Here is a 21,222-nt window from a genome sequence, read left to right as displayed (position 1 = left end):
CTCTTCTTCCTGGGTCAGCTAGTGCCTGAGCTGGGAGGGCTGCACTGGACGGGGTTGGGCTGCCTGAGCGCTGTCCTCGGTGCTGGAGGCCTAGTGGGACAAGCATGTTTTGAGAACAAGCAAGAGTGTTGGGAGGAGGTGACCTTGAAATCCAGGTTTAAGTTGTGGCTCACCAGAATATCTACACTTATCCTTTATGAAGAATGTGCGACTGGGTTTCCTCCTTTCAATCACACTGAAATATACGCTGTGCCCTACTGTGGCTGTGTGGCCGTTCACCGTATTCTGCGGTGCCACATATGGTTGTGTATGCAGACCATGATTGCCTTTGTCCTCATGAGACACCTGTGATTCCGTGTGTCTTCCTGTGACCTTATGTGACCTCATTTGGCAGCCTGTGACTACATGGAGCCCCCTCTGACCTTGGGTAGCCTCAGATCCAGATTTCCCAGGAGGGGAGATCTAAGGTCTGGGGTCTTCAGAGAATCTTGGCGCTATCTGGCCTTGTTTCCCCTTTTCGAGAGCCTAGATAGACCCTCACCCCCCTCTTTCCCCACTGGCTTGCAGACTTGGCACCCAGAGGCTCCCGGTGTCTGCAAATTCGGGTCCTAGGCGGACGTCAACGTCAGCGGGAGCCGGCCCACAGGCATGTGTGCCACCTAAGACAGGTGACCGCTACCCCTCTGCCACCTGAGCCTGCACAGCCATGAAAGCCAGGGTCGCGCGGGGTAAGAGTAGCACATTGGTGTGGTGGGCGCGGTGTCATGCTCCCGCACTAGTCGCCCGTGCGCCCCTCTCCTGCCAGTTTCCCCAGAACGCTGGGTCCTGACGTTGGGGGCGAGGGCGGAGACTGCTGGTCCGCTCTGCGGCCGAGCCCCTCCCCCTCGCGGGGCCTCGGCGGTTCGTCAGCTCCTCGGAGGGCAGGGGGCGCCCCAGACCCGCGCGGGCTGCGGGCAGGCAGCGGGCTCCGCTGCGGAGCGCGCGCAGCGCCCTCCTCCTTCCTCCGAGACTCCGCAGCGGCGCGGGGAGGGGGCGCTGCGGAGCAGGGGGCGGGGGCTAAAAATACCCGGCGGCGCGGCGACTGCTGGGGCTGCGAGCTGCGGGGCTGCGAGCCGGGGAGGCTGTCCCGGGGCCAGGCCGGGCCACGCCGACCGACATGCTGACCTTCTTCCTCGTCTCGGGGGGGTCTCTCTGGCTGTTCGCGGGTAAGTTCCTGTCCTGTCCTCGTCCCTGACTTGAGCCCCAGCACGCTATGGAGTCTTGGTCCCGGGTGAGGGTGAGCCCCCAACCCCGGCTTCCGAGCCATCCCTTCAAGGCCCATCCCAGGCCGCCCAGATCACCACTCCTCAAATTCAAGCGAGTTTGGGAAGCAGCTGGGTCAGCAGAAATGAGGGGCCTTGCTCCCTGCGACCCCACACAACCTTCCTCTATATCTCTCGCCCCCACTCCTTATGGCGAGGACCGTTCAGTGATTAGCCTAGGCTCTGAGCCCATTTGTCTCCCAAGGCCAAGTCCAGGGACAGACTTAGTGCATCCTTGTCCATCTCCAGGGTCTGGAAACCGAGGGTGTTGGTCCCAGACGTCCCTCAGCAGTGACTTAACCAGGATTGACCTGGGGCTTCCTGATCCCTGTAAGGGAGTCGCCTCACGACCCCTCTATGCCCACCCTTCAGCTGGAGTACAAGATTTCTGTAAAGTGGGGTTCATCTGGCTCCTCAGCTCTGCCCAGGGCTTGTGTCCCCACCCCCCACTCACCGGAGTCAGTCCCTCAGCCCTTCATCCTCTCAGGAGGCTGGGAGGCCCCCTCCTGGATCCCTGCCCTGCCCCTCCCGGCCACCTGGGGTCTCACCATAGGCCCATTCATCCACTAGTTTTGCTGCCTGTACTGTCTGCCCTCCTTTGTGAGCCTCATATGATACCACTAAAGGGTCTCCACCACCCCCATGTGCAGATTCAGCCTGATAATGTACGTGAAATGCTCGAACCTTAAACTGGCCTTAAACCCGAACTAGTCCCGAGCAAATGCTCTGTGAATGTTAGTGTTTATTATTTCACATTCAGACAGCATCAGAGGAGGTGATAGGTTCTTTCTGAGCCAAAGAAGGATGGGAAGCTGACCCTTTTGGAATCCTTACTTGAAACTTTGTACATGTTGTGTAATCACAGCAAATCCTAGGAGGTTAGTGGTGCTTTCCCCTTTTTACTGATGTTCAGAGGTTAATTGATTTGACCAATGTCACGGATAATATCTGGCAAATGGGGGTTCCATCTCAGGTTTTAGTTGATCAATCATTGCTAAGTGCTTGATGGTATTAGGCTTGAACCTCAAAAGTTGGTGGGCTGGTTAATCACTCCCCTCACCGGCTGCCCGCTGCTCTGAGTCAGGCCACAGGGACACCTCCCCTGAGTTGGGGTGGGGAGTGGGTGAGGCCTCTCTAATCCCCTTCTCTCCCTAAGCTCCTTCTGTCTGCCAGTGTCCAAGAACAGGCTGTGCAGGGCCACTCAGCCTGATGTGCTTATCTACTAGGCAAGATTGGGGCTAGGGCTGGGGCCAGGGGTAAGGGGCAGTTACCAGAACAATGATGACGATGGTAATAGTAACACAGCCACCATTTATTGCCTGGGTGATGGTCTCAGACCCTTTCTCCAGAGCCAGGACCCCTTTGCCCTACCCTTAGGATGGCCCCACCCAGCCGTGGGTCAGAGGGCAGCTCTCTGGAACCTTGGTCTTCTGTGGCTGCTGGGAGGTGATAGGGCTGCCGGACCACGTGGCAGGAGTCATTAGCAGCCTCACGGTGGTGGGTCCTTGTCTGAAAGTGGGGTGCAGCAGGCACTGACTCAAACTGGCCTGTCCTGCTTCACTGTGGAGCATCTCTCAAAGTGCTGAGGTGCTTCCCCAAATGGGGCAACCGCCTCACTGAGGGGCTGTACAGGGGCCTCAGAGTGGTCAAGCAGGGCCACTCTTGGTGCAGGTGGCAGCTGCTTTTATAGGGGACAAATTTCTCAATGCAGATAGGGATTTCCTCACAGATGCCACACTTGCTGTAAGAGTGAGACTGAAGCTGACGTGTGGTCCTCATTGGATGGAACACCCCAGACACACGTTGGGGCATGCCCAGATCGTGTGTCCACTTTACTTGGGACTTTGCCTGGACCGCAGCCTTTCTTTGGGGGCAGCAGGGGACTGCTAAGCTAAAACTGAGACACATTCTGTCTTGTAATCTCGAGGGTCCCGTGGCAGGTGACAGATCCCTTAGGTTCAGCCAGAAACAGGAGAAGACGCCAAGGTGGTTTCACCTTTTAGTAGAGTTATATGCTTTTTGCCATCCCATCTGGCCCTAGGGAGACAAGGGCTGCCTTCAAGGGGCCACAGGGAGAGATGACATGCAGGTTGGAGGGGAGCCCCCTGGAGGAGGAACTGACTACCAAGGGAAGGGAGCCATGTGCTCTGAGTCCGTGGAGAGCAAAGGTTGCATCTGTCCTGCTCCCCACTGGGGAGGCCAGCCTACATTCCACCTGTGTGTTGAGTAGTAAACAAGGAAACTGATAAAATAGATCCAGCATGAGTCAGATGCTGTGCCTGGTCTTGGTGGTGTTAGCACGCAGAGGACTATGGCAGCAATGGAGTGGCACTTCTGCCTTTTTATATGGCACCATCGTGCAAAGTAGAAAGAGGCACACTTTTTAGCGGATGAATTTCTAGGAGCGCAACCCTTCCTCTATGCTGATGCAGCCCTGTAATCTTGTACAGGGTCTCGTCTGCTCAACCATATACCCAGGCAGCAGTGACAACTCAGTGGGCTTCTGCAGCCTAGAGGGGTGTTTATCAAAGGCAGGGAGACCAAATTCCAGGGAGAGAAAATCAGGCCAGCAAAGGTGTGGGGGAAGAACTGTGGTGGGGGTGGGTCTTCCGGGTCTTCTGACTGGGGAACCCAGGTTGTGGGAGGAGGATGGTGTCTGGATACGAGGGGATTCTGGAGGAGAGGGTTTCGTTTAGGGGTCAGAGAAGCCCTCGATTTAGCTGCAATGGCCAGGCTGAGCCAGAGGGAGGAGAGTGAAGGCTGAGAGAGCAGCAGGAGGCTGTTGTGATGTTATGTACCAGAATAGGTGTGGCCCAAGGATGGCCCATTTGAGGCGGGGCTCTGGGAAGGGGAAGCAGGTGTGACCTTGGGGCAGTGGTGGCTGGCCCTGGTGGCAGCGATTGGTGTGGCAGCCATCTGGCTGGAGGTGTCCAGGGTGGGTGCAGATTTGCACAGCCCTATCAAATCTTCCCCACCCTAGGCTCCCATAAGGGTGGAGGACTGGCATGGGGCCTGGGGCCATCTCATGGGGCCCGAGAAGGCAGATAGGACCCCGACAGAGGGTGGAGCTCCAAGCAGAGCAGCTGAGGACATGCCTCACTAAAGAAGGCCAGATTTGCACATGGTACTCCACCTTGTGGGGGAATTCTGACCTCAGAGCCTTTCACGCTCCCTAGCCTGTGCTAGGACGTAGGGGTGGTCCCAGTGAGAGCACAGCGACACCAGGGGGCAGCAGAACCCAGCCATTTTGCTCGGCTGGTTTTCTGTTCCTTTGGTTATAAGGGCTCTTCGGTTGACCTTCAGAAGGTCGAATTTGGCTTAGCCACAGCCCCACTTGGGACCCAGAGCTGTCCCATACACACAGCAAGCAGGATAAGTGAGTGTGAAGCTCTGGCTTATTTGCAAAAGGAAGCAAAAGTTACAGGTCTTTGTATAACAGAATCTGCGCTGTTGTAAGTAGCCAGTGCCTGGCCTACGGTAGGCATTCAGTTATTCACTGAATGAGTACTGTGGGTGGGGGGGATATTTTTTTATGGGGGGGAGTGCTGTTGCAAACATGCTGACTTGACTGCTACCTACCACGTGTCAAGCACCGTGGTCCACAATTCCCCAAGCTCTCCTTAAATCCTCCCCACATGAGACACACGTGTAGTAACAACTGCTGAGAGCTGCCAGCCCCCGTTGTCAGACTTGCAGTTCAGGGAGGGAGCACCAGGCACGATCAGGCTTGTCAGTGGGCACAGGCAAAGGAGCGGTCCTCGGACAGGTGAGGGTTTAAAGAGAGGACGGGGGTGAAGTGCCAAAAGTGGGGGCTGGCACACAGGAAAGTTAGAGCTAAAGTTATAACAACCTGAAAAGGGGGTGTAGGAGTCTGACACGCAGAAAGGGAGTAAGGAAAGAAAAGGCATTCCAGAGATGAAGAAAGACTGGCAGTAGGAATGAATGAAGTCTAGGGACGTACTCTGCCTGGACAGTGAGGTCGGCCTGCTGGGCTGTGCAGGCCCTCGAATGCCAGGCCAGGCAGCGTGGACGTCAGTGTGTGTGGTGGCTGCGTCAAGGATGCACGGCCCCAACTGGGCACGTGGATGGCCAAGGGGACACTATGCCTGCGCTCCACAAGCCACGTACTTCCCCTGGTGGCATCTGTTCCACTGAACTACAGTCTCTGGCCTCCTCCACTATCCCTCTGACCTCCTCGGGGGCAGGGCCGGGTGTCTCCTCTCTGTGCCCCAACCTGGGGCTGGGCACACAGTGTGCGTCAGCCTTTATTGTACAAACGAATGATATGAAGAGTTCTCTGAAAATAATGTAATCATGAAGTGTTTTATAAGCCATTTTCTCACCACACGTTGATTAACAAACAACAAACCTGGACTGTGCCAGACACTGTGCCCAGCTGGGGGACGATGCCAATATGGTAGAAGTGGTAAGGGCAAGCAGGCAGTGCCAGGTCAGCCTTCACTGGAGAACCCGTAGTGCTGGGAACCCAGAAGAGAAGGAGGTGCTCCAGACATGTCTGATGAATGAATGAATGAATGAATGAATGGAATGGCTACAGGGTGACTGGTTTTGTGGAACATAGTCTTCTCTGAGGATGAGATCCTATTGTTTCCTTAGAGCTCCAATTTTCCAGTCTCCCAGTAGGATGGGAACTCTGGCCGAGCACAGCTGAAAGGAGGCCCCAGTCAAGGTGTGCACCTCACTGGATGGTGTAGTATCATGACCCGACTCCATGGCTTGGCCTGGCCGGAGTCCCCGCCAATCACTCATCGGACCCCAGGAGGGGAGTGCTGTGGGCGAGATGCTGCTTCGGGCCCTGGGGGTTCTCCTTTGGCGTGTCCCGGGGTGGTCCCGCATCATCACTTGGCAGCTCTGGGAGCCCATGGTCGGTGTGGTCATTCCCAGACCTAGTTCCTTGGTGTGGCTCCTGACGCATGTGAGGCTTGGGGTCTGTGACAGGTAGAAGTGGGAAGATGGGAAGTGGGTCAGGACAAATTCTGAGCTGAGCTGAGCTAGCTATTGTGAGGCCCAATCTGTAATCTCAGAGTCAGGGGGATTTCAAATCCCAAGAAGTCTCACCTCTGCCTATTCACCTGCTCTTCCTGGAGACACCTTTCCTCTCCCCAAAGCTACTCCAGGCATTTCGCTGGCGGGGTGTCCATAAAGAGTTGGGGATGGCTAGCTTCTGATTGACCATCGGCCCATTCAGACCTGCATTCTGAGATAGCCCTCTCCTGGGGCTTTTAGAGCAGGAAGCCAGGCCAGGATGGGCCGGTGAGGGAACAATCAGCACCTCAGTTTTCAGACCTTGGGACAAGCAAATCTGGGTTGGAACCTCTTGAGGGCAGGCAGGAACAGACCTAGTGACTGACGGCCGTTGGAGGAATGAGAGAGCGGACGGGTTGAATGGGCAACGTTAAGACAGATACCACTAACCGCGCCTGCTGGGACCCCTGCCTGACGCCTGGCACACCGCAGCCGGGCCCAGCAGCACAGGAGATGGATCCCAAGGAACCGAGCAGGACTTTGCCCTGCTACAACCTCCTGCTTTTGCCTTAGTGTGTGGATCATTGTTGGGGCTGAGACTCCTCGGTGGGGCTCCTTCTGACCACAAACCCCTGCCCCCGCCATGTCTATAAACCGTTCTGGGCACTGACTGCAGATCCTGCTGAACAGGTGGGAGGGACAGTGAAGTCAACCAGAGATAGGACAGCAAGGCCAGCTAGAGGCCACACAGCAAGAACAGTCAGAGATGGGGAGGGGAAGGTGGCCAGAGCTGGGACAGGCAGCTGCAAGATGGGGTGTGGGCCAGCCAGTGCGGTTGGACAGGGAGATTGGCCAGAGGCTGGACGGCGAGGTCCTCGAGACCAGTGAGAGGAAGGCAGCTCTCAGCATGGAGGAGGAGCACTCAGCTGGGACCCATCCAGGCCTGCGGTGACTCCTTAACTTTGGAAGGGCCAGTGCTGGGGCTGCATGAAGCCACCCAGACCCCAGGACCCTGCTTAGTGCCTGGGGAACGTCAGTGTTAATGGTGACAGTACCTCCCGGCAGCGGGGTTGGATGTGGTTCTCTGGAGGACACCTTCACCCATACTCAGCCCCCGACCCCGCCTGCAGGCTTCCTGCCCGCAAGTCCAGCTATGCCTGGGGTGGTGGAGAGAAACGGAGGGCAGGCCTTCCCCCGGCCAGCAGGTGGGAGATTTGGGAACGTGTGTCCCTGATCTCCTTGCCACAGTTCAGACACCAGGAAAAGCTGTGACCTGTGAAGCCTCCTTTCCCATCGGGACTAAAGTGTCCTTTCTCCTCCCCCTCCTCTGCCTCCTGCTTCTCCTCACCAGGCAGCTCCATGAACGCTGTGCGTACTGTGTAGCCCCAACTGACAGTGGGAAGACCCCCGAGGGAGGCAGCATGGCCAGTCATCAGAGATGGACTCAGAGGCTGACAAGGCCCGTTTGCCTTGGATTGTAGATTGGCGGAGTGTCCCCAACCCTCCTGGTGGTTCAGAATCAGTCCTTAGGTGGTTTTGTCCTAGATTTCCTCTTGCTGTGTCATTGTCTCCTGTCAGTGGGAGTCTGAGTAGCTTCCATGCTTTGTGGAGTACGGACTTGTGCTGCGGTTGATGGACAGCTCCTGGTGACCCCCGGGGCTCTGACACGCAGCATTTCTGGCCTCTGAAAATCTGAACAAGACCAAAGTCTGACCTTGTCATGGTGCCTCTGTTGAGGATGGAGTCCAAGCCCTGGAGTGTTCCAGAAGCTAGTGATTGCACCCTGGGCTCTGGGTCACCCTAAACCCCATCCACAGCTGGAGGGCGCTGGTGGCGGCAGCACTGGGGACGGCAGGTGGAGGCTACGTGTGGCCGCCATTCCTCAAAGTCCTCTCCGTGCACTGCAAGGTCTTTTGTTTACCATCGTGCTTTTCTTCCCATTTCTTTTTCCACATTTACCATTAATACCATGAAAATGACTGAAATTTCCTCATATAAAAAAAGGTTGCTACCTCAGACCCAGCCATTACTATTTTTGAAAAGGACAAAACCAACAGAGCTTCACAATGGGCCACCCCATTTTTTGCTTTCTCTCCCCACTCACCACCCCCACCCCCAACCTGACGCAGTGCTTTCCTCAGCGGTCACAGGACCCTCTGGAAAGATGGTTGGTTCAATGAGAATCCAAATGATGGTGCTCTCGGTGGCTCAGGGAGAACGTCTAACAGCCCTCCCAGGCCAGGGCCTCATTTTGCTTTGGTCTGAAAGAGATTTTTGTTGTTTTTTTTGTTTGTTTTCTGGTGAGAACAGCCCCAGCCTGGCCAGGCTGGAGCCAGTGGCAGGAATACAAACCTTTTCATGTGACAGGCCCAGAGTGGAGAGAGGCAGGTCTGCCAGTAGCAGGCCCCCCCCTGCCTCTCCTCGGGGACGTGGTTATTTGCATATTTCCCATTCACCCTGGCCTTGAAAAGGAGGCCTGAGTTCTCAGTGCTCCCTGCCCAGCCGAGGGCTCAGCTGCTTGAGCCTGGCATTAACCCTGTGAATGCCGTGGGCTCTCCTGCCAGCCACAAGACTTGGCAGCCGGAGGGCAGTGAGAGGCAGTAGCAGCTGCTGTGTGGCCCTGGGCTCCAGAGGGATCATTCAGGAGGTGGCAGGGTCCCACTGCACTGAGGGAAATTCACATTTGTTTCTTCTTGTGGCATTCAGAAGAGGAACTTTGTCAAAGTATGGGGAAGCCAGAAAATTAACTATCAAATTTGCCATAAAATTTCCCTTTAGCCAAAGGCAAACCTCTCTTTTCTCTGCTCGTTGTCTGTTCTATGAGAGAACAATGACACCTAGAATGCCGGGTAAAGGACCCATGTTGGCTTCTGGTTGCAGCAGCCGTCACGTTGGCAGGAACCTAGGGGCACAGCTTGCCTCGGGCACTTTTACACCCTAAAACCCTGGGACAGGTCAGAGGAGCTGGTGGGTGCATTAGCTTGTGGCTGTGACTTCAAGGCATGGAGCATCTGTCCCGTGCCAACCACAGTCCTTCCTTCTGCAGCTCCATGCTCCCGCCCAGCCTCGGCCTCCTGCCCCCGTCTGCAGGGCAGCCAGGCCCCCGCCTCCTCCAGGACCCCCAACATCGACATCGGACAGGCTCTCCCTGGGACTTCCCAACCCACTTCTGTCACTCTGTCCCTTTCTCAGAACACTGTGCTTCCTGATCCTCTCTTTGCTCTCTCTCCCTGACTGAAGATGTGCCTCAAGTTCTGTCTTTTGTGCATGTCTCCCTGAGCAGGGTGTCCCCAGCTGCTCCCGAGTGTACACGCGGGCTCCCCCTACCTCAGTGGCCCCAACTAGATCCTAGCAGGGCCCACCCTAGCTGGAGGAGGTCACACCTGTACCCTGTACTCTGGCCACCTGAGAGCATGGCCCTGCAATAAGCAGCCCCTGTTCCCTTCACTGGGCTTGAACCTGTAGGGTTTGCAGTGTGTCCTCAATCTGGGCCAGGCATGGAAATGGATCGCTGCCCCTGAGGCCAGGACTGGCAGCCCTAACGTGAACTGGCGGGGAGGGAAGAGAGTCATGTTGCAGCCCCAGGATTTGGCTGTCTGCACAGTGGGGCCTGGCCAGGGGGTTTCCCTCTGCCTGTGTGGTGCTCACCGCCCTCGCCGGTACCCCAGGGCGTGGTGTGGAAGGAAAGACGGGTGAGGCCAAGGCTCGTCTATACCGTCATTCCTGGTCATGGGACCTTGTAAATATTTCCAAAGGGAACACTACCACTGTCTTCGCCTCTGCCGCGGCTCTTTGTCCTGAGAATTTTGTAGGATTTTATTTGTAGGAAGCTCTACGTTTATCTCAGAACTTGTGAAAGACACTGTGTTTCTCTTTGCTCCTCTGTTCTCAAGGCTATTTATATTTCTCAGTTCCTGAAAGTGTTGTTTGAGCCTGGCTTCACAGTGCTACCGTCAGGAATGTGGGCCCATGGTCCCTGACCAGACCCTGGGGTGAGTGAGATTCCTGGGATGGGAGGCGGAGGGGTGGAAGCTGCTTCCCGCACTGAGGTCTGCTCACAGTGAGTTCGGGCTGGTTTGGGACAGGTGGCCCTGCATGGCGGTGAGGCACAGCCACGCTCGTCTGGGCCTTTCCACCTTCGAGAGGCTTACCTGAACCTTCAGAGCTATAATTGGGCTCCTCAGGGAGGCTCGGGGGGTGAGCCTCCCTGTAACCCAGCAACCCTGCATCGTGGGCCTGTCTCTCCTGGGGGATGTGCAGTCGGTCTCACCTGGCACTTCCCGCCTCTGGGAGGCTGTCGGCCCCATCTCTACCCCAGTTGTCAGTGGTTCTGTGGCTTTAATTAAAACCCAAGAGGAAGATGGAGAGAAAGCCCCTCTCTCACAGCAGAGACCAGCGTGAATCCCAGTGTGGAAGCGGTGGACGCTGGGCTGTGTGAGCTGCTGTTTTTGTGTCTCTCTAGGTCAGGGCCACACAGATGTGATGGTGAGAGTTGTGCTTTTCTTAACCTAGCGACTGGGCCACAGAGTCCTGGGCGGAACTGCTGCCATGGCCCCATGCCCCTGGCACTCTGTGTAGTTTTCTTTCAGCCAGGACCTTGGTTTGGGCACTGGATTTTCTGTCCCAGAAGCTGCCCTGAGAAGCATTAAAAGAAGCTTTCAAATCTTACTTAAAGACATCCTGAAGATGTCTGGAGGAAAGTAGGGGACCTGCCAAGAAGGAAATGGAAGGGGCTTTGTGGTCCAAAGGTGGGTACTTGGGCATTTGTGCATTGTAAAGCTTCCTCCAGGTGGACTGGGGGAGGCAGAGGTCTGGGGACGGAGATAGGCTTGTGCCAGTTTCCTGGTGAGGGCTGCGGGGGCGGGAAGCTCTCCTCATGGCTTACCCCGGGTGGTAGCGTAAGCAGTGGAAGATGTATCAGCCCCAATGAAGGTGTTGTGAGGCCTGTGGACTCTAGGGTTGCCAGGCAGGTTGTGCAAACCATCCTTAAGAGGGAGCTCAGAGCACTGGGCCAGGGCCTGGGACGGTCTTGCTACAGAGAAAGTGAGCTGGATGAGGGGGGCAGTGGTCCGGTCCTGGAAGGCTCAGAAGCACCAGTTGTGGTTAGGACTTAGTGGGGCGGGTGCTGAACTGGGTCTTGTAGCCTGGACCTGCCTTTTATTCTCTAGTGGTGGCCACCTGTGTGCCCAGCCACATGTGGCCCATGGAAGTAGGTGTGAAAAAAGCCCGTACATACCTGATCCCCATGCCCACCCCTCACCCTGTGCAAACAGACCTCACGGGACGGAGGCCCTGGCAAGCCCTGTGACTTCAGTGTCCCAGTTTGCCAGAGATGCTGAGGGAGTTCAGAGCTCAGTTTTGATTCCAGCAAGCCAAGGTGTGGATTCTGGCTCCAGGATGGCCGCTCCCCTGGCAAACCAGGAAAGTGGCATTAAGGATGGACTGCTGTGCCGCCCTGGGGGCTTATGCAGATGAGCCAGTGTCTCCACCTGCTGACCCTGACCCTTAGTCTGGAGTGTCCCTGCTACCCAGAGCGTCTCTGAGTAGATGTTTTATTTGGGACTGTGTTCAGTTTCCTTCCTCTCCCCAAGCAGACTGGTGATGACCTTGGGGGGTGGGAGGGGCTGGGGTCGTCTCCTGGGTGATGGTGCAGGCCTCCTGCAGCACCAGAGACCTGGCATCCCCCCCCCACTCCCACCCCTTCCCACCACCCCCACTCCTGCTGGCTGCAGGTCCCCAGCCCATGCTGAGGCCCTGGCCTAGTCAGTGTCACAGATGGATGTGTCAAGAGGCTTTGTCCTTAAGCAACCCATTTGGTAAACTCCTCTCCAGAACTGAAGATGGAGTGGGGGTGGGGAGCAGAGGGGTGTGAACTGAGGCTCAGGCAACCTGGCAGAGTGCGGGTTAAGGCTGGGTTGCTTGGCTCCGAGCTGACTTGAGCCAGCGCCGCCCAGTGCGCAGATCGGGGGGGCAGCGGGGCCCTTGAGGGGCCAGCAGCTTCTCATAGAGCTGTCCTGTGCCCAGGTCCCTGCCAGACCTGCTCCCACGGCTGCCAGGGAGCCTCTGCCACCACTGCCAACGCCTCCAACAGCACCCGGCTTCTCAGAGCAGGCGGCCATTGCCATCGGCTGTCCCCAGGAGGGCAGACTTGGGGCAGGGCCTCCGCCACTTTTGTGCTTTGATCAGGATGTGGTAAGCTCTCCCTGAGCCCCACACGCCCTTTACACACAGAGCCTGGTACTGGTGGGACCAGCTTAGCCGCCTCCCCAGTGCCAGGAGCCTGCTGGAAAGGTAGGGTGTGATGAATGTACTTTTGCAAGTTGTCTTTGAGCCCTAATGGCAAAGAGATGGAGGAGCCGCTTCCGCTAACTGCTATGTACTGAGTCTTCCCCTTTCTACATGCCCGGCACCGCACTCTGTCCATGAGCTTGTTCAAGATGAGGCCCCGACGGTGAAGTGACTTGTCCAAGGTCATTCAGCTGTCAAGAGTCTGAGTCAGGATTTGGACCCAGGTCAGTCTGACACCAGAATTCCCCTAGATTGTTTGCTAGGGGCCCTGGGCCCTGGGAGAGACTGTGATTTTCTTTTTCGAGCTATTCATTGGGAGTTGAGCAGGTCCCTCCATGATCTTATGGCTTGCCTTGTGCTTCCCCACTCTTTCTGAAGGACTGAGAGGTTTGCAGAGACCCTGAACCCCCATCGCAAGAAGCCCGACCCCACTTCAGGCTGACACAGAGGGAAGCTGGGTGATACTAAGGGGAGGGAAGAAACTGAGGACCATAGAGTGCCAGCAGGATGAGTTTGGACTTTTGTCCTAAGGTAGTCCGGAGCCAATGAGGTGTTTGAGCAGTGGCATGATATGGTCACATCTGTGTATCAGGAAAGGAACTTTGGTATCAGCGAAAGCATGGGTCAGAGCAAGGAGACATGAAGAAGCTGCTGTGGGAGTCTGGATTGCACTCAGTGTGGCCGCACCAGGCCAAGGGCTGTGGGGTGGAGAGGAGAGGTGAGGTTTGGGAGATATTTAGGAGGTGGTCCTCACAGAACCATTGAGCTCGATTGAAGGTCTAGAGTGCTGGGCTTGGGAGGCTGGACCAGCAAAGGGTTCTCAGAGCCGGGCCATGGCCCCAGGGCCACCTCCACAGGGAGAGCGCTCTGGTGGGGCTCTGCCTCTGCCACTCTGTCACCTTAGAGCCAATAGGCTTCCCGCAAGGGCCCCCTTCCTCCCATTGTCTCCCTTCGTGGGTTTTGAGAGCTATGACTCTCACCACCCACCTTCCATGTGCCCTGAATCAGCAGAGGACCTGATGAGGTAGGTGGGGGAGTCCCAGTCGCCCCAGCCTGTGCCACCACTTGGTATTCTGAAGTGGTCTGGGCTGGAGAAGAAGGCATAGGGTATGCCAGAGAACGGGAGGCTGGTTCCTGCTGAGGGCTGGGTCCTCCCGCCAGGTGAATATTTACACACACTGACAGCTGCTCACTTGGCAACACCAGCACCACTGATTCCCTTGGGTGCTGTTCGTCCCGTACCCCCTCCCCCAGGCTGCTGCAACCAGGAGAGCCTCCTGGGCATGGAAGGAAGTGGCACCGAAGCCCAGCCCAGGTCAACAGAGAGGGCTTGGAGGTCAGAGGACGCCCAGGCCCTGTGAACTACGGAGAGGAGAGCAGACGCCCAGGCCTGGGCTTTGCCCTGCCCCGTGCCAAGTGCCTGATGGCACAGGCTGTATCTGAGGCCATGTCCTCAGAGGACCTGAATTTGCAGCTCTGCCCTCCAGTAGCTCCCAGGTCTGAAGAGAATCTCAGGGTAAATGTAAGCGGTCCTGACTCTGTCTGAGAAGGTCAGTGAGCCTGGAACAATGACATCCTCTGGTCACTGCCCAGCGGGATGGGGGTGGGGGTGCTGGCCCAGCCTCAGGACAGAGGAGCTGCAGCCACTTCAGACGCCTCCTTAGTGGTGGGCGCCTGATAGGAACCTGGGGAGGAGTGGGTGGCCAAGGCCTTTGCCCACACCCCTCCATTGCCCCAGGTGAGGGGGCTTCCTGGAGGACAGGTACCAGCTGTGAGAAGATGGCGAGTGTTTGATGTGAGGCCAGGAGGGGCCCCCACTCATAGTGTGTGCGCGTGGCAAACAGCGAGCGACTGGTCGCACTGGCTTATTCCTCTCGCAGGCCTGGGGGCCCAGTGCTGCGCCCCTCCCCCTGCAACCTGGGCCTGGGCTCTTCTGAGGAGGTCTAGAGCTAGGTTTTTATGTTTGTTTGTTTTGGTTCAGCATCACTGCAAAGGAGAGCATGGCTTGTGGGTGTGGATGGTGCAGTGTTGGCAGGGGTGGGGTGCAGTACAACGCAAGGCAGTAGTTTGGGGGACTGTAGTCTGGAGCTTGAGTCCTGGCTGCCCCACTTGCTCCCTGTATGCCAGTAAATGGCAGTAATTCCTTCAGTGGAGTCTGTGTTCCCACTTATAGTGAGTCCATGGAGCTGTTGTGAGGACCAAACAGTGCAGTACGTAAGCAAGGGCTTCCCAGGCCCCAGGAATTGAGTGAGTTCACACTCGTTCTGTTCTCGGCTCTCCTGGAAACTGATAATTTGGTGACTTCTGAAAGCTTGGTGCATCTGGGAGACCCTCCTTAGACTTGTGTAAGAGTTCATGGGCTCAAGACTTTACTTCCTGCATAGAATATTCAGTTCACGAAGTGCTCCGTGGTCTATCTCAGCTCCAGCCTTTGTATACAGTGGTACCTTGGTTTTCGAACGTAATCTGTTCCGGAAGACCGTTCAGGTTCTGAAACGTTCGAAAACTGAGGCACGGTTTCCCCATAGAAAGTAATGCAAAATGGATTAATCTGTTCCAGACCTTTAAAATCAACCCCTAAAACTGCAAATGTAGCATGAACTTTACTATCTCATGATACCATAGATCCATAAAATTTACGGCGTTCGTAAACCGAAATGTTCGTCAACAGAGATGTTCGAAAACTGAGGTACCCTTGTGTTTGCTTCCCTCCGCTTGGGTCACCCTTTCCTTCTTGCCCTTCAGTCTCTGCCAGGAGCCTGCCCTGACTTTTCATACCTGAGTCGGGCACCTCCTCTGGCTCCCATGCCTGGCCACAGCCCAAACCACACTGCATAGCACTGCCCACGCCCTCATGTGTCTCCCCCGTGGGACTGAGGGCAGGCCCACATCTGGCTTATCCCAGTGCCCAGTACTAAGCTAGATGAGAGCGGGGACCTCTAGGTGAATGCGTGGGTGGATGATGGATGGATGGATGGATGGGTGAGTGGGTGGGTGGGTGGGTGGGTGACTGGGTGGGTGGATGGATGGATGGATGAGTAGGTGGGTGGATGAGTGACTGGGTGACTGGGTGGGTAGATGATGGGTGGATGGATGGCTTTGGCCATTCAGGATGGTGCTCTGTGAAAACTCCAGCATTGCAGCAGATGCCACAAATGCCCACGTTCTGCTGTAGTTTAGGGCCCATGAGCAACTGCCAAGGACCAGGCACTGGTGGTAATGAGATTCCAGGATTTTCTCTAAAACTTCTGGGACCATATGGCTGAGCTTTTAGGAGCTTGGTAGGGTCTTTTTGGGGCTTGGCTTCCCAGACCACTGAGTCAGTTCAACCCATTAGAGGAAATACCAGTCAGCTCAGAGCCCGTTCCACGAGCTGGTGGATATCTGGATTGTCCACTGTGTAGTGAGTCGTTTATCTGATGGGCTTGCTGTGACTTGGACTTAGGGAAATAAATGTCCCAAGAAAGCCAGCTGGCTGCCTGGCCAGGAGCCTCCCCAGAGCAGTTCTCCTTGAATCCACTGTGGCCTATAGCTCAGCCTCTGCTTTGCTGAGGAAGAAACTTAATTTGATCAATCTGCCAGGAGTGGTCCATTCCTATAGGATGGCTTCAAAACTGGTCCAGTCAAGGAGGCTGCTGGTAAAACCGGATTTCTGGCTCGGGAATTCAGTGAGAATGCTCTGGCCAGCTGGGGGCGCACGTTCTCTGCGCCCCAGGGAGCGCCCAGAGCCTGTGGGCAGTTTATGACATAATAGTTTCTGAGTGTTCCCAGGACTCCGACAGCCCATTGTGCCATCTGCAGAGCTGAAACTCCTGTGGGGCCACCGTGCCTGGGCCCAGCCACCTCTGCCCAGTGTGTGGACCAGCCTGGGCTGATCAGCCTCCTTGGTCTGACAAGCATCCCCCTTAGCCATCTCTTTAGTCCTGGCCTGCCTCTTACTGTGCCAGATACTGTACAAGGACCTTTCCATGCCTGAGTGATCCTGCTCCCATTTTAAAGATGGGGAAACAGAGGACCAGAGAGGACCGCTCAGTCTCACGTAGTTTCTAAGAGAAGGAGAAGGGGTTTGAGCTGAGGAGCTTTACTTGCTTTCTCTGCAATGACTTTGCACATCACTGGCCTCATCCCCAGTTCGGTGATGTTACAAATACCATTTAGTGGTATTTCAGCAGATCTCTGCTTTCTCAGGGGTCAAGCAATTGCTGTTTGGCTCCTGTCCCGTGGCTGCAGAGTGGCTGCTGTTGTGTTTGTCATTATTTCCCAAGAAGAGAAACCACAGCCATGCTTCCAAAGGTTGAGGACCAAGAGGAGAGTGCCCATGGATGGTGCATGGCAGCCTGGAGCCCACCAGCCTCACAGGACGGGCAGACCTATGGGTGTCATGCAGCGCTTCTAGCCTCGGGGCCTACTGGGCAGTGATACCAGGGAGGCCTCTGTAGGGATGAAAGCAGTCGATGCCAGGCCCACCTTGGCTCCCTCCCTCAGTCCTGGGCGAAGTACAGACTCCTGAGCCCAGCTGGCCGGATGTCTGCCCAGCCAGCACTGCTTCCCTCATCAGCTGACAGGAGGATGGGGTAGCCCCTGGGGCCTGCTCTCTTTGAACCCAAACCTGTCACCAGTGCTTCTCACAGAAGTGTTCCCACTGCCCACCCCAGGCCACTCTCCATGTCCCCCCAATAAGCCCACTGTGTCCGCTTGGACTGCAATGGGTGAGCGTGGCCCTCTGACCACCACATGCAGTATCCCCAGAGATGCCGCTGCCCTGGGAGTGCAGAGTGCTTTGCTGAGCCTTTCTCTCTGAGCCTCAGTTCCTTTCCCTTGCCACCAGGTTAACACCTGCCCCTCTCTGCCATCGCCCTTTTCCTCTGGCCAGTAGCTGGTGGGATCCCAGATGGGGACATCCCAGGTGGGGACAGCTGTGCCTCTTGGTGCCTGGGTCCCACCTCCGCTGCTCTGGGGAACTCTGCTATTCCTCAGGAAGTTGGCGCCAGCCTCCCCTCTGGCCCTGGTGGGTCTTTGGCTCCACATTTTCTCTAAGGAGAGCGCATGGCAGGCCAGGCTCTGGGCCTGGAGGGACCCCATTGTGTGTCACCCACTGGACCCTTGTCCTCACATCCTGAGGGCTGGGGGTGTCTGTCAGGGCAGGTCTGTGGGCTCTGCCCTGGTGGCCTTCTCTGTGTCTCGCAGGGCCAGGCCTCGGGCTGGGAGCTGGGAGCTGGGAGGTGGAATGGGAGGAGTCTGCGTCCCTTCGCCCCACTCCTTCTGGGCGCGGCGCCAGGCATGCCTGCTGCCATCTGTCCTCCCCCTCCCCCACCTCCGGAGCAAAGATGAGCAAAATGCCCTGACTACACAACGGAGGCAGAGCACCCAGGGCCCGGGGCTCAGGAGCCAGTGACTCCAGAACTGTCAGAGCCCCTGGAAGATACGGAAGCAGCTGTCAGCCGTGGCCCAGGGCCTGAGCATGTGGTTCTCAGGGAAGCTGGCTAGATGTCTGACGGTCAGGTGTGACAGCTAAGGGTTCTGGCCTGTCACTGGAACGGCCCTTCCAGGAGACTGTACACCCCACTGGTCAGGGCCTGCCCTACAGCATTTGGCCAAGGCCTGGCCAAGGTCAGTGTGTCTCTTGTGATCCAGGACAGGTGGGGAGACACACCAAGGACTCACCTACCCTGCCGTCAGGCCTGCCCTCTCACCTGCCTCTTGTTTCTTGCAGAGTTTGTTTTCTCGCTTCTGGAGAAGATGCAGACACAGGAGATCCTGCGGATGCTGCGGCTGCCCGAGCTGGGTGACTTGGGTCAGTTTTTCCGCAGTCTTTCAGCCACCACCCTCGTGAGTATGGGTGCGTTGGCTGCCATCCTCGCCTACTGGTTCACTCACCGGCCAAAGGCGTTGCAACCACCGTGCAACCTCCTGATGCAGTCAGAAGAAGTGGAGGTGAGCAGGGTGAGAACGGTGGAGCTGTGGAAAGGAGTGGGCAGAGGCCAGGCATCTCGAAGGGAGAAGCCAAACTTGTGGCTTATTTGACCTCAAATGACCCAGAGACTCTTGATTTCCCTCGGCAGCCAGCCAGCAAGCCCCCGTGACCTTGGACAAGGTCTCTCAGAAACTGAACCCTGGGCAGAGCCTGACCTTGGCCTTGCCCTGGGCTTCTACTTTGCCTGCTTCTTGGGTGGGGATCTTGGCTCCTTGGTGCCCCAGTAGGAGGCCTAAGCCGATTCTTAAGGGGCTGCCAGGTCAATTCCCTTCCAAACTCTTCCCTGTGCCCAGCCCGGTTCTGGTGCTAAGACCCAGAGCTGAGCCCACCCCAGTGCCCTCCCCTCCCAGAGCACACGAGGGGAAGGAGGTACAGTGGCCCTGGCGAAGTCTAGAAGGATCAGAGTGATTTATTTTTCTGTTAAGCTTATGGAATTTATTTTGCCTTTTTAAAAATTGTCTTTTTTGAAACCTTAATTCTATTCATTTTGAATAGATAATATACTCACACCGTTCAAGAGGAACAAAAGGACACATATTGAAAAGCTTTTCTCTCTTCCTCTAGCCTCCCCATTCTCTACCCCTGAGAACCGTGTGAATGATTGTGAGCGAATGTATAGCTACCCACCCCCCTTTTAAATGCCACCACGTTGCATACATAGTAGCACCTCGTGTTCTGATCTGGACGGTGCATCTGGGTGACCATAAGCATGGCAGAGTTTTGCCTGGTAGAAGAGGGCACAGGTCGAGGGACCCTCAGGGCGTTTTCCAGCAGAAGGGTTGATGTGTGCGAAGCTGCAGGTGTGTGGTAATGTACCTGGTGGCTTTGGGAAGCGTGGCGGGGCTGTGGAGAGGGGCTGCAGATGGGCGAGCAGAGTAGTAACGAAAATGGCCTTTGGTGCCCAGCAACCCTGGGTTTAAAGGCTGCTGTGCCTCTCACTAGCCATGTGGTCCTTGGCAGTTTCTTAACTCTCTGAGCCTCAGTTTCCTCAACAGTCAGGTGAGCAGTAAAAGAGTGCCTGCTTCCTAAGGCTGTGGTAAAGATCTGCTGAGATGATACAGAGAAAACTCTCCAACTAGTTTTGGGTGAGCTTCTGACGACAGGGCACCTGGAGAAGACAGCAAGGACAAAGCCACATGAACTGGGCAGGGACCCTCGGGGTGGGCAGCATGCTTTTATTTGGGGTTTTTAGTAGTAGGGAGAGACAGGGCCGGTTTATGCTGTAGAAGGGTGGCTGTGGTAGGGGTGGGCGTGAGTAGGCAACTGTCACATCTCGGCTGGAGATGACAGTTGTCTGGATAGAGTCTTGATGGCGAGTGGCCCTGGCTCAGTGTGTGAGGGCCACAGAGTCACCGCGTAGGTCTGGCCATGGGCACAGCTAAGGCCTCTTTCCTGGGAAGACTGCGCCCTCCCTTGCCTCATTCCCAGGGTGGCTGCGGTGGACGAGGCAGAGGAGAGAGTGGGAAATGAGGTGAGAGAGGAAAGAGGGGCCCAGACTGCAGGGCCTGGTTGCGTTTACTCTGTGCTACAGAATGAGAAATATAATTTGGATCATGTCACTCACCCCAGCTTAAAAGCCTCCCCTGGCTCCCCATTGCCCTCAACCCAAAGCCCAGACTCCTTGCCTTGCTCTGCAGCCTCTCTGGCCTCCTCCATTTACCACTTAGGGCTCCACGAATCACCTAAAGTTCCCTGCATGCACTTGTTTCTCCTGTCCCATGCATTTGCACTTGCTCTTGCCTCTGGCGAGACTGCCATTTCCAGCTCATTTTGTCTGGCAAACCCCTATACATTCTTCAAAACCCAGCTCAGCGGCTCCTCCCTGACACACATGCCACTTGAGTGCCTTCTGTCCTGGGCACGCAGTCTCTTGCTGTCATTTCTGTCACCCTGAGTGCTAAGCAGGTCTGACAGTATATGCCTGTGGCTTCCCACACGGGTCTTACATGGGCCTGGTGCTCAGGAAGCACTCACTGGCCAACCTTCCACTACAAAAGAGTTGAGAGCTGCCTGTGGTTTTGAGTTTGACTGTTTGCTTTACGGCTCTCACAGACATTTTTCCTCAGACCTGATGTCAAGAGATGGTGGGCCATGGGCCAGCCCAGTGCAGCCCAAATCGTGCTCAGAGAAGAGGTGGAGCTGTGGTACTGGAGAGTTCTGGGTTTGGGGAGCCTGAGGAGGGGAGAGGATCTGATGGCGGGAAAAGAGGCAGGAGAAGCCCAGCTCCTCTCCCTAGCCTGTGGCATAGAGGGTGTTCGCTGCCTTCCCACTCTGTCCACTGAGGGCCCAGGAACTCTGCCCTTTCTCTCCACAGCCTTCTAGGGAAAGTACCTTCAGCCAGTCCTCAAACTCATTCACACTATTATGTGAATGTTGGATGGCACAAATGATTCTTAACTCAGAGGCACAGCAGCAGCAGCTGATGGACTGGGGCACACCTTGGCAGGCTGATCCTGACAGCAGGGGTAGCCGGACTCTGGCCAACGCTCCGTACTCTGTTGTTTGAGTGAACCATACACCTATGAACAGCATGAGATTCTGGGTGAACAGCAACTGAGATTCTGGACCTTTTGTATATGCAGCCCTGGTGTGTGGGTGCTGTGTGTGTGGCGGGGAGAGGGGGGAGACCAGGGCCCTGGGCCTGTGTGCATGAGCCAACTGTTAGAGAGTGGA

General features: G+C 56.2%; 1 protein-coding gene across 7 annotated transcripts in view; it reads left to right on the top strand.

The window, feature by feature from the left end:
* Positions 1-981: 981 nt before the first annotated feature.
* The window catches only part of ACSL6 (acyl-CoA synthetase long chain family member 6), a 51,693-nt gene continuing 31,452 nt past the window's right edge, over positions 982-21,222 (top strand). Inside the window, exons 1-2 of one of the 7 annotated variants that reach the window (XM_033096339.1) lie at positions 982-1,205; positions 18,289-18,509. In XM_033096339.1, the coding sequence (XP_032952230.1) occupies positions 1,157-1,205; positions 18,289-18,509 (270 nt within the window). In that variant the 5' untranslated portion in view covers positions 982-1,156. Of the gene's footprint in view, positions 1,206-10,891; positions 11,036-12,310; positions 12,480-12,584; positions 12,800-17,925; positions 18,186-18,288; positions 18,510-21,222 lie in introns of those variants that run through there. The other 6 variants (XM_033096333.1, XM_033096332.1, XM_033096335.1 and 3 more) reach the window with 6 other exon arrangements.

Source organism: Rhinolophus ferrumequinum, chromosome 24, assembly GCF_004115265.2.
Source record: "Rhinolophus ferrumequinum isolate MPI-CBG mRhiFer1 chromosome 24, mRhiFer1_v1.p, whole genome shotgun sequence".
Classification (NCBI taxonomy): domain Eukaryota; kingdom Metazoa; phylum Chordata; class Mammalia; order Chiroptera; family Rhinolophidae; genus Rhinolophus; species Rhinolophus ferrumequinum.
Note: the sequence above shows the minus strand (reverse complement) of the source record. Positions and strands in the feature narration are given on the sequence as shown.